Raw genomic sequence first — 12345 nt, 5'->3', positions numbered from 1 at the left:
TAGGCTTAGTAGCTAACACTCATGTGAAGGCCAGGAGCTGGTCTTGGATGTCAGAGGTGCACGCCACTGGGAGCATTTGATAGGTAGTGGGAGCTTGTCCCCTTTATCACCTCCCCCCCCTCCCCCGGCTATAACAACCTTAAGGAAACAAGGGAAAACTACATACACTTAATTGATCAGGCAGTGGAAGAGTCTACCAGAGCAGAAAAATACAGTACAAAGTAATTGGCAGTCCAAAAAGGGACAGTTTGACATGGATAAATGAAAGACTTTGTGTACTACTATTTTCTTTTGTCCTATTAGTTGCAAATGAAAGCAACCCATGTTAAACATTAGAGTGTGTAAGAAAAAGCTGTGTGTGATATTAATATTTCATCAGTTTTGTTATTTTCACATATTAGATAAAATATTGCAAGTATTTTATGGCAGGTTCATCATTAATATTTTTTAAAGCCCTTGATAAACAATATATGTCATTTTGAAAAGGGTAAATTATAATATTAAATAAAAGCAATGCCAGCTGAAAAGCAGCTGAGATCTAACTAATTTGCAAGCAGAAGATCCCTTCAAATGGTGCATCCCGAAGGATGCTGTTGTCTGCTTATTGTGAACATTTCTGACAGATTAAACTGCGGTATGCTGATGCCTCGATGCCTGATTCACTTTGCTGTTGTATGCCACAATAGAGACAGCTTTGTATCTGGAGTGGTGAGTGGATAATGGTAATAGAACTCATGGACAGTGGTATTTCATGAGGACAAATGCAGTTCAAGAGCCCCTGAAACAACTTCTGCTCTCAATCCTTGCTTCTCCACTTTCAGTCCTAATGTAAGGTTTTGGCCCAAAATATTAACAATTTCTTTCCTCACACAAATCAACTGCTGCTCTTGACTGTACAGTAGTTGTTTGTAGACCACCTTCCAAGATGCCTGCAGAATGGCATCATTTCTTTAGAAAACTTCTCTGGACGCTGGATGCCATAATTTCAGTGTACGGTAAATCTGATTGTTCCCATTCACTCATCTGCCTCTGACCTTTCTTTTCTAAGAAAAAAAACCTGCTACCTGAAATTCACTTATACTAGACACTTTAATTGCCTGTTGTAGAAATATATATCTGCTGCATTTTCAGGAGAATATTTTCAGCAATTCTTTTACTTTCTTGAAGGAATAGCTTTCATTTAGACTGCAAAATGACTTTTTGATATTTCAATGCTTTTTTTTGGAAAATAAGGAAAAGGCTTTATCAAGTACTTTTCATAAGAGCAAGACTCCTTTAACATGATGCTAATCATCTGTGCTATGTCCTTACATTGTTTTTACTCATTCTGCAATTGGATTCAAGAATTCTAGATGAAGCTTTTACCATTGGCAAATTGTGCTAGGTTGTCCTTGTTCCCTAAGGAAAGCTGGATTGCCTTGACATTTTTTTGCTGCATGGAATTCTGGGAAAGTGATCTAATTATGTTGTAATATAAATCCTGCCACTTTTCCCAGCTGAGGAGGCCTACTTACACAGCTGCCTATCTCATACCACTTGAGATCTTTAATGAGCAAACCATACTCACTTGTCATGCAGACTAATCAGAAAAGAGAGTTTGGCCAAGAAAAAGTATACTTTTAAATTGTTGGTAAAACTCTTCTCTGGCATTGGCCCCTTAAAGTTAGAGGTGTCATGAATGGAGGCTTCTTGAAGGCATTGTGAATCCTTCATTATGACAATGAGCCATAATTGCAAATCTTAATCCAAGAAAAGAAATGAAGACATCGTAAAAGTCTCATCTCGCATGAAAACATGGAAGAATTTCTGCAATAATCCTAGCAAGTGGAGTACATAACATCTGGAATATTATTATGTTGAACTAAACATAACCTGAATCTTATTTTATTCTGTTTCTGATGCTAGTATATTGAGTGATATCATTTTATTGATTACTGTGTGTTTTGATTTGGATTTTTTTTCACTTTTTGTAGGATCTGAGGAAAACACCACTTCACCACAAGAGTCAGTAAAAGTAGAGGTAATATACATTTTGCCTTGTACATAGGGACATTACTTTTCGTACATGATGCTTTGCCATTTCAGGTGTTTGTCATCCACTTCCTATTGAATAAAGCTGTTATCAAAACTCATATAGAATTTTAATACACCTGAGGTTTTTTGTGAAAAAACAACAGTCTGCAAAATAATGATTTACTGGAACGCTAATCAAGTGAAACAATCTCTATTCATTTTATAAGCATTTAAAATTCAGATTTTTAAAATTATTTTGAATCCTGTTGAACTCATAAAAAATTATTCATAATTTGTGTAGCCTTCTCACTCATATGAATCTGTTACTTGTACGGTATCTGGATACTATACACCCTTTTTAAATCAGAGATTTGGAACCCGTGATCATGCTTGTTATGACAATCTATTTATATGCTACTTCTGTGTAAAGTGTCTGTTACACTGGACAACAAAGATTTTGCTTTCTGATTATTTTTGGGTGTATCATGAATTTTGGCTGCTGATCATGAAAATCACCATGGAATTTCCCTATTACGCACTTTTTTTTTGGAATTCATAATTCAAGTTAGTTAAAATGTTGTGCATAATGCAAGCAAGCTGAAAAGTTTCCTATCTTGCTCAGGCATGCCTGGACATGCTTAGGCAGGGAGGGTGCTTCACTGCAGGACAGGAATATAGCTCAGATTCACCAAGCAATATTGCAATTGGGACAGCTGTACTAAAGAATCTCATTACATTAAAAAGGATTGATCACTGCATAAGCAATTGGTTCCAGGGTAGAAAGGTGTGGCGCATAATCCACTTGTAGACCCAACAAAGATATTTTGCCTCCTCTTCATATAAAACTGAGGTTTGTGAAAAATTTTGTGTAGGCAATGAACAAGGAAGGTAAAGGATTTTGATATTTGAGACAGATGTTTCCCATAGCGGGAAGAGGATACTAAAAGCTTTTTCAAGTATATAAAGAGTAAAGGACAGGTGAGAGTAGATATAGGACCGATAGAAAATGATGCTGGAGAAATTGTAATGGGAGATAAGGAGATGGTGGAGGAACTGAACGAGTATTTTGCATCAGTCTTCACTGAGGAAGACATCAGCAGTATACCGGACACTCAAGGGTGGCAGGGAAGAGGAGCACAGTCACAATTACGACAGAGAAAGTACTCAGGAAGCTGAGTGGTCTAAGGGTAAATAAATCTCCCGGACCAGATGGAATGCACCCGCGTGTTCTGAAGGAAGTAGCTGTGGAGATTGCGGAGGCATTAGCGATGATCTTTCAAAAGTTGATAGATTCTGGCATGGTTCCGGAGGACTGGAAGATTGCAAATGTCACTCCGCTGTTTAAGAAGGGGACAAGGAAGCAAAAAGGAAATTATAGACCTGTTAGCTTGACATCGGTGGTTGGGGAGTTTTTAGAGTCGATTGTCAAGGATGTTATAGAGCACCTGGAGGCATATGACAAGATAGGCAGAACTCAGCATGGTTTCCTTAAAGGAAAATCCTGCCTGACAAACCTATTACAATTTTTTGAGGAAATTACAAGTAGGCTAGACAAGGGAGATGCAGTGGATGTTGTATATTTGGATTTTCAGAAGGCCTTTGACAAAGGGCTACACATGAGGCTGCTAAACAAGATAAGAGCCCATGGAATTATGGGAAATTTACATACGTGGATAGAGCGTTGGCTGATTGGCAGGAAACAGAGAGTGGGAATAAAGGGATCCTATTCTGGTTGGCTGCCGGTTACCAGTGGTGTTCCCCAGGGGTCCGTGTTGGGGCCACTTCTTTTTACATTGTACATCAACGATTTGGATTATGGAATAGATGGCTTTGTGGCTAAGTTTGCTGATGAAACAAAGATAGGTGGAGGGGCCGGTAGTGCTGAGGAAACATAGAGTCTGCAGAGAGACTTGGATAGATTGGAAGAATGGGCAAAGAAGTGGCAAATGAAATACAATGTTGGAAAGTGTATGGTTATGCATGTTAGCAGAAGAAATAAAAGAGCAGACTATTATTTAAATGGGGAGAGAATTCAAAGTTCTGAGATGCAACGGAACTTGGGAGTCCTCATGCAGGATACCCTTAAGGTTAACCTCCAGGTTGAGTCGGTGGTGAAGAAGGCGAATGCAATGTTGGCATTCATTTCTAGAGGAATAGAGTATAGGAGCAGGGATGTGATGTTGAGGCTCTATAAGGTGCTGGTGAGACCTCACTTGGAGTACTGTGTGCAGTTTTGGGCTCCTTATTTAAGAAAGGACGTGCTGACGTTGGAGAGGGTACAGAGAAGATTCAATAGAATGATTCCAGGAATGAGAGGGTTAACATATGAGCAATGTTTGTCTGCTCTAGGACTGTATTCCTTGGAGTTTAGAAGAATGCGGGGGGACCTCATAGAAACATTTCGAATGTTGAAAGGCATGGACAGACTGGATGTGGCAAAGTTGTTTCCTGTGATGGGGGAGTCTAGTACGAGAGGGCATGACTTAAGGATTGAAGGGCGCCCATTCAGAACAGAGATGCGAAGAAATTTTTTTAGTCAGAGGATGGTGAATCTATGGAATTTGTTGCCACAGGCAGCAGTGGAGGCCAAGTCATTGCGTGTATTTAAGGCAGAGATTGATAGGTATCTGAGTAGCCAGGGCATCAAAGGTCATGGTGAGAAGGCGGGGGAGTGGGACTAAATGGGAGAATGGATCAGCTCATGATAAAATGTCGGAGCAGACTCGATGGGCCGAATGGCCGACTTCTGCTCCTTTATCTTATGGTCTTATAATAACTGATGTCAAGATTCAGGAAGGCATTTTTTTGGCAATGACAAAGCACCAAACTACGTGCAGTTGGTTTGACGACATGCTTCAAGCATACAAACTATGAGATGCAACATGTCACTAAAGATTCATTTTCTGCATTCCCATTTAGACTTCTTCCATGCAAATCTTGGTGCTGTCATTGACAAGCATAGTGAAAGGTTTCATCAAGACATTGCGGTCATGGAGAAACAGTATCACAGCAATTGGAATCCATCAATACTGGCTGATTATTGTTGGACACTTAAGTGAGAAGCCTCAGACACTGATACAAACAAAAATAATCAATGAAACTTTTTACCTATGTTGAACTATTGTGAAGTGTCAACACCATTATGCAATTAAACACATTATATTCAATAAAAGGTAATTTCCTGTTCCTCCAAATGTGTATAGTTGTGTACCTGGTACAAGTAGTCTGAAATTGTATTTATGTTCAGCTTCAAGTGGTCTATCATAAACAAAAATGGTATCTGAGGAAGCAACAGTTTCGAAAAAATTTGTTGTCCAGTATTATTTGACCATAAGTAGGAATTTCATGTACCTATATAACCAGTGTTACAACTTAGTTCTTCAAATGTAATGTGGATCAAAAATTGGGTGTTTAATGTGATATTTTCTTCACTTGCGCCATTGAGTCATCATGGCCAGCATTTCAGGGCCCCATTCATTTAAATAGGGTCACTGATATTGATCAGAAAGGTAAGTCAGGTAAATTATTTGTTATTTTGCTTAATTTTGCTTACTCCTAATGGTTTTTGTGAAAAGTTAATTTTACTGAATTGCCTTTTGAGGTAAATTTGTTTTTAAAAGTATATTTTCAACCAGCAAAATCATTTTGAGCTGCTTTTAAGTGTCTCTGAGCATGCATGTCATTCACAAACAATTTAACAGACGAGGATCTAAGACAGCATGATCTGCACCTTGATACAAATCATGGGGCTTCAGTAAGTAAGTGTGACAACAAGAATAGCACAGGGCATGAACATGGGTAGTGAGCCTGACCAAGCATGATCCAGACCGTTGAGGTATAAACATGTTAGAAGGTGGCAATAAAATGCATACACCTTTTTACAAGATATTATTTCAAAGGCCCCTTTGTAGGTGGATCAAAATGCTCAGTAAATACTGGGAAAAGTGAATGTTTAGCATTCACTCAAATACCCACATTTCAAGGAACTATCAGACAAAGCAAATATTAATCTTGAGCCTACTTAACCCCAACAAAATATTCATTATTCTGTGCCTTTAATATTAAAATATAACTTAATTTCATCTTTTTTCAATAGCAGTTTAAGAAAAGTTAAGATTCTTCACACTTTAATCAAATATTCGTGCCACTCATATTGGATAATCCATTTTTAAACAGTTCAATGTTCTTTTTTTAAAAAGTTGTTAGTATTCTTAACCAGCTCTAATTTGTTGAGCATTCTCCTGGTCTTCCATTAGGAAACTGATAAATTTCGCAATCATATTCACACATTATTAAACCCATATTGAAGTCAGAAGTAAACTAAAGATAATTAATATCTTCAAGCTTCCTAATATTGTCAACAAAAATCTATCTTTTGAAACAGGGAGCAAGGGGGCGACATCGTGGCCAATCAGGGTGGGAAAATAGCCTGCGACAGAGACCAGTGCAGCGAATAACTTTCCAAGCTGGTGATCCCTATTATATCAGTAAAAGGAAACGAGATGAGTGGCTGGCTAAATGGAAGAAGGAGGTAAGCTTACATTATGGATAAAACTGACCATCATCAGCAGAGCTCAAAGATCTCAACTCCGAGACTAATTCAGCTGGCAGTTAAATAAAGGTTGATAAATGGCAAATTGAAATTTGTGCTTTAACTCATGCTCTCAGATAAAGATGACAATATTCACTTCAACTCTGTTAACATCAAATAATGGATAATTCAGGTGAAAAGATGCCAGCTCAATCAAATGTTTTCAAAGATATCTCAAATTTCCTCTCATAGATTTCCACAATGATTATTACTTCTTCCTATTACTTTTTGGAAGTTTATGCACAGAAGTATACATTTCTAGTGGCTTTGCAGAATCCTAGTGCTGTAGAAAAATGTTATGTCAGTGAATATTAACTTGAGGTCGGTGTGAGCATATTGATCAAATAATTTCCATAAGACTATAAACAAGGTTTATTGTGACACAACGGTGAGGGGGAAACCCATTAATTTGTGGACATTATCTGAAATGCATTTCAAATTAATTCAGCCAGAAAACTAAATGAATTGCAACCTTATTATAAAATACAGAGAATACCCGATGTGTATACTCACTACTTGCACACTCCCTTTGACATTAACACTATTAGGTGGAGATCAAGAAGAACTGTATTCTAATGTGGCTGTCCATTGTAATAGGGAAGTGGTAGAAGAAGGAAACACCATTCGACGTGGAACTTCCATTTAGTTTTTTGCTTCTTCGTAGCTTGGCAATATTCGTTTCACCATCCAGCAAACACTATGGATGAAAGTGAAATAACACAAGCTTGAATTTGTGGAGCTACTGTGGTTTGATAATAAATGTCAGCACACTATTGCTGTTGTTTAGATACAGTTTTCAATATTTTATTTATATATTAGTAAGAAGGAAAACAAAACAAAATGAAAGGTTTTAGGAACTTGACAGCAAAGCAAATGTGGGCAGCTATGAGGGTAAAATAGCTTGGAGTGATTCAGAGGAACTGCCATATGATTCTGTCCCCAATTTATCCACTGCTTGTCAGCAACTAATACTGGATGAATACAAATGTCCTCTAATTGAACACTGGCATAACCGAAGCCTTTATCTTCGGATCTTGATGCAAACTCCATTCTCCAGCCACCAAACCCAACCCATGACTTGACAACTGTCTGAAATAGATCCAAGCTATTCACCAATTAACAAATGTATTTGACCTTTGGATGGCCCTAACTGATCTTATCCGTTGTTGAAACCCTCCAGGAGAATCTTTGTTACCACGGGGCGATTGTTCCAATGCCCTCCTATCAAGGCTCCTTCAGTCAATGGATCCATGAGCCTGAATTTTTCCAAAGCTTATGTTCTATATGCCAGCTCACTTTCAACCATCCCCATTATGCTTACTGACCTATGGAGGCTTTGAGCAACACCTTGATTTTAAAATACTCATCCCTAAATTTATTTGCTCTACGATTGACCTGCTCTAGCCTCTGGGCTCTTGATTCTTTCCCTAGAATTTTCTACACCTCTAATACCTTCCTCTCCATCTTGAAAACTCACCGTAAAATATTACTTTAAAACAAGTTCATGTCACCTGCTATGATAACAAATTTGGTTTGATAACGTGTCTGTGAAGTGCTTTGGGAGAGTTTGCTCTGATGAAGGCAATTGTCTAAGCGTTAATCACTAACTATAGCCATGCTACTCTTGTACAGTTACCACTGTGCATTTACCCAACAGTGTGGAACCCTGTCCAGATATGTTCTGTTCACTTGCCCAGAGCAAATCCTGTGTGGCTAATTACCACCCAGTCAGTCTACTGTCACTTTTCAGCAAAGTGAAGGATGGTGGTGTTATCACCATTGGGCCCAATCAGATCGATCATTAATCAATCAATTAAGCCTCCAGACAATTTTAAAATGGCTCCAAACCATATGCTCATATCCCAAATGAGCAGCCCAATTTCATATCATTTCTTATCATATTTAGTCACCTGAGCTCCTGCTCACAGGTGTTCGGTTTAGGTTTTGCATATCTCAGCCCAACCTCCATAGGTGGGGTGAGAGTGGCCCCCTTGACAGTAACATAGCATTTGATCATGTAGCATCAAAGATCCCTGATAACAGTGATGTCACGAGGCATCAAGAGGAAAGCATTCTAGCAGTTCGAGTTATAGCTTGTACGAAGGAATATGGTTTTGCTGGAGATCTGTCATCGCAGTCCCAGAATATCCACACCAGATATTGACCCAGGCTGACTCGCCAACCACCCTCTTTCCATTATGTCAGAAGGGAGGATGCTGATTGAATGCAGGTGTCCCCCGCTTTCTGAATGTTCACTTTACGACATTTCGTATTTACGAAAGACCCACATTAGTACCTGTTTTCGCTAACTGAAAGAGGATTTTTGCTTTTACGATAAAAGACGCTCACTTTAAACTTGTGTTTACCCCGAGAAAGACTACCATGACCATGAAGCCTTGCGCGGGCAGGTGTGTGCGCATGCGTGTACGTGCTCATGCGTGTATGTGCCGATTTTTTTCTACAAATTGGTTTTGGCTCAATCTTCCTGATTCTGTTTAGTGAAACTACACTGTACATACATTATTTCTACTTTATATAGGCTGTGTATTTATCATATTATTCCTGCTTTTACTATATGTTAGTGTTATTTTAGGTTTTATGTGCTATTTGGTATGATTTGGTAGGTTATTTTTTGGGTCTGGGAACGCTCAAAAATTTTCCGATATACATTAATGGTAATTGCTTCTTCACTTTACGTCATTTCGGCTTACGAATGGTTTCATAGGAAGGCTCTACCTTCGGATAGTGGTGGAAACCTGTATCGCACAATGTTCAATCTATTTGTACCCCCTCAGAAAATGAAACATTGTGAATCAGGAACATTCGAACTGACTAGAAGGATGCTACCTTATTTTATTTATTGAGATGCAATAAATAAAATAAGGTAGCAGCCCTTCGAGCCATGCTGCCAAGTAGCCCCGATTTAATCTGAGTCTAAGCACGGGACAATTTACAATGACCAATCCAATTAACCAACCTACCGGTACGTCTTTGGACTGTGGGAGGAGACCAGAACAGCCGGAGAAAACCTACGCGGTCGTGGGCAGAACGTACAAACAAGTAGTGGCGGGAATTGAACCTGGGTCGCTGGTAGCATATAGCGTTGTGCAAGTTCACTGCTGGAAGAGTTGATGAGGGGAATACATATATCATAATTGGAAGATGGTTAATAGAATGCAGAGAAGGCTAGGAATTCAGATACTGATTTCTTTAAAGCTGAGGGTACAGGCAGAAAAAAAAATCCACAAATGACAATTGGGATTCTGTACTTTGTGGCAAGGAAGTCACTTTGAATTTATACGAGGAAATCCGCAGGCAAAGTTACACAAGTTCTGAGTGCCATGGCCAACATAGGAGAAATAATAAAGTAAAATAATTACAAAAGGATGTTCTTTTTCACTGGAATTTAAAAACAATTTAAGGAATAGAGTCTTGCAGAGGTTTTTGAAATTGTGGAATCATTTCAGTGGATAGCATGTTATTTTTCATTCTTTAGATGATACTCTGTAGTTTGTGCTGTACTCTGTTACCATTCATTGGTTTCATGGTGCTGTGGATTTTTACTGAAGTGATGTCAGTTTTCAGAAATGCAAATCTCCATAGCTGACTGCAATGGGAGTGTAAAGCTACAGGGATTTTCTAGAACCAGCAGCCTAAAAGACCTGCTAAAATATGTCTTGCTGGCAGTCAGTTTTTGTCAGTCCCAGAACATTTATATTTAACATGTAACCAGCTGTGTGGGATGCACGTTTTGAGTAACTCATAGACTAGTGCACTCAAATGTAAAAACAGTTTCATGTACTTTTGACCGATTGCTTTTTGAGACCCAAGAATGTTTGTGCAGAGATTTCCCTCAGGAAATTAAATAGGTGTGGTTGACTACAACTGGGAGTTTCTATTCATTTAAAACTGACTTGCCCCAGTAACAAAAAAAGCAATGTTGGCTGTCTTCTCTCTAAAACTACAGAAAACATGCTTATATTGGAAATGCAACATTTTGCCTTTGTTTCAATATAAGAGAGATTTAAAGATGTGGCTGTTTTAGAGCTTCACCTTTGCTTACCTTATTTACTCTAGGACAGTTTGGTATCAAGCAAAAATGCATCAGTGCCCAGAAGTTTTTCACATTGCAATGCTGTATCTCATTTCCAAATAGTAGAATGGAACAATCATGACATCACCTCTCCTCTGGACTCAAGGATACCTCAACACCAAGATGTGGTATACAGATGATGCCACATATGTGCACATTCAGATGCTAAACTTCAAATCATCACCTACTCATTCAGCGAAGGGCACTAGGAACCTGGACTTACTCTTATCCTCAGTACAAAACTTCTCTCACAACCAATCCCCACTGTATAGTACTGTCCTCTGACAACGAAGGTTCATAACAATAATGTGGAACACTTTTCTTAATTTAAGAGTCACTGCACAGCAAATATAAACATGGAAATTGAATTCAGCATAACCTTTAGTACAATGATTCAGTCTTTGACTGGACAAAAAAAAATGTTTGAAGGTCAGCATCTGAAATCTGCATAAAACTCCCGGTTTTTAGGGCATCAGTAATACCTCCCTTCTTGTTTGTTTCTGAAACATGAACGACCTACAACAGACAAAGCACCAAAGTGGTATCACCAAAATTACCTCTGTAAAAGTTCCTCGGCATCCACATTACTGAGGACCTCACATGGTCTGTACACACCAGCTGTGTGGTGAAAAAGGCACAACAGCACCTCTTTCACCTCAGACGGTTGAGGAAGTTTAGTATGGGCCCCTAAATCTTAAGAACTTTCTACAGATGCACAATTGAGAGCATCCTGACTGGCTGCATCACTGCCTGGTATGGGAACTGTACCTCCCTTAATCACAGGATTCTGCAGAGAGTGGTGTGGACAGCCCAGTGCATCTGTAGTTGTGAACTTCCCATCATTCAGGACATTTACAAGGACAGGTATGTAAAGAGGGTCCGTAGGATCATTGAGGACCCAAGTCATCCCAACCACAAACTATTCCAGCTGCTACCATCTGGGAAGCGGTACCGCAGCATAAAAGCCAGGACCAACAGGCTCTGGGACAGCTCCTTCCACTAGGCCATCAAACTCACACTAACTTGAGTGTACTCTATATTATATTGACTGTTCTGTTTATTATAACTTACTATGATTTCACATTTAGAGAGAGATGTAACAAAGGTTTTTACTCATGTATGTGAAGGATGTAAGAAATAAAGTCAATTCAATTCAATTCAATTCAAAATCTTTCAAGCCCACTGGCAGTTGAAGTTGTCTCTCCTAGGCCAATATCCTCAGCATAGATGCCGTTGTTACAGTCAGTGCGCTGAGGGCAGCCTTCAGCTGGCTGATACTGGTTTCCAAAAATCAGACACACTATTCCACTTGAGAATTCCATACAGATAGAGGGAAAGAGTCAGGAATATATTCAAATACTTCTTGACGCAGTCACGCTTATCTGAGGTCCATGAGCACTCAAAAGAAGCATCTGGAATACTGTCAGGACCACATGGAAGCACAACATAAATAGTGGAAGGAAAATGTAATTTCTCAAATTACTCAGCTCCCTGCCCCATGAAACACCTTTACATGAAACAGTACCGATCTTGCAAGGGCAGGAATTCAACAGCTGTTGCCCATATATATGTAAATTTCTGTTGCTTTTGCTAAGAACAAATATGGAAAAATATACTTGACTGAAGCCAGATTTTCTTCAACTAATTT

At 38.9% G+C, this 12345-nt stretch overlaps 1 protein-coding gene across 15 annotated transcripts in view; it reads left to right on the top strand.

Moving 5' to 3' along the window:
- dnmt3ab (DNA (cytosine-5-)-methyltransferase 3 alpha b) overlaps positions 1-12345 on the top strand; it is a 514213-nt gene that overhangs the window by 300062 nt on the left and 201806 nt on the right. For all 15 annotated transcript variants that reach the window (XM_072251369.1, XM_072251365.1, XM_072251366.1 and 12 more), the window contains 2 exons: positions 1974-2020; positions 6398-6544. In XM_072251369.1, coding sequence (XP_072107470.1) covers positions 1974-2020; positions 6398-6544 — 194 coding nt within the window. The remainder of the gene's footprint in view (positions 1-1973; positions 2021-6397; positions 6545-12345) is intronic.

Source organism: Mobula birostris, chromosome 2 (genome assembly GCF_030028105.1).
Source record: "Mobula birostris isolate sMobBir1 chromosome 2, sMobBir1.hap1, whole genome shotgun sequence".
Classification (NCBI taxonomy): domain Eukaryota; kingdom Metazoa; phylum Chordata; class Chondrichthyes; order Myliobatiformes; family Myliobatidae; genus Mobula; species Mobula birostris.
This window is presented reverse-complemented; position numbering and strand designations above follow the sequence as displayed.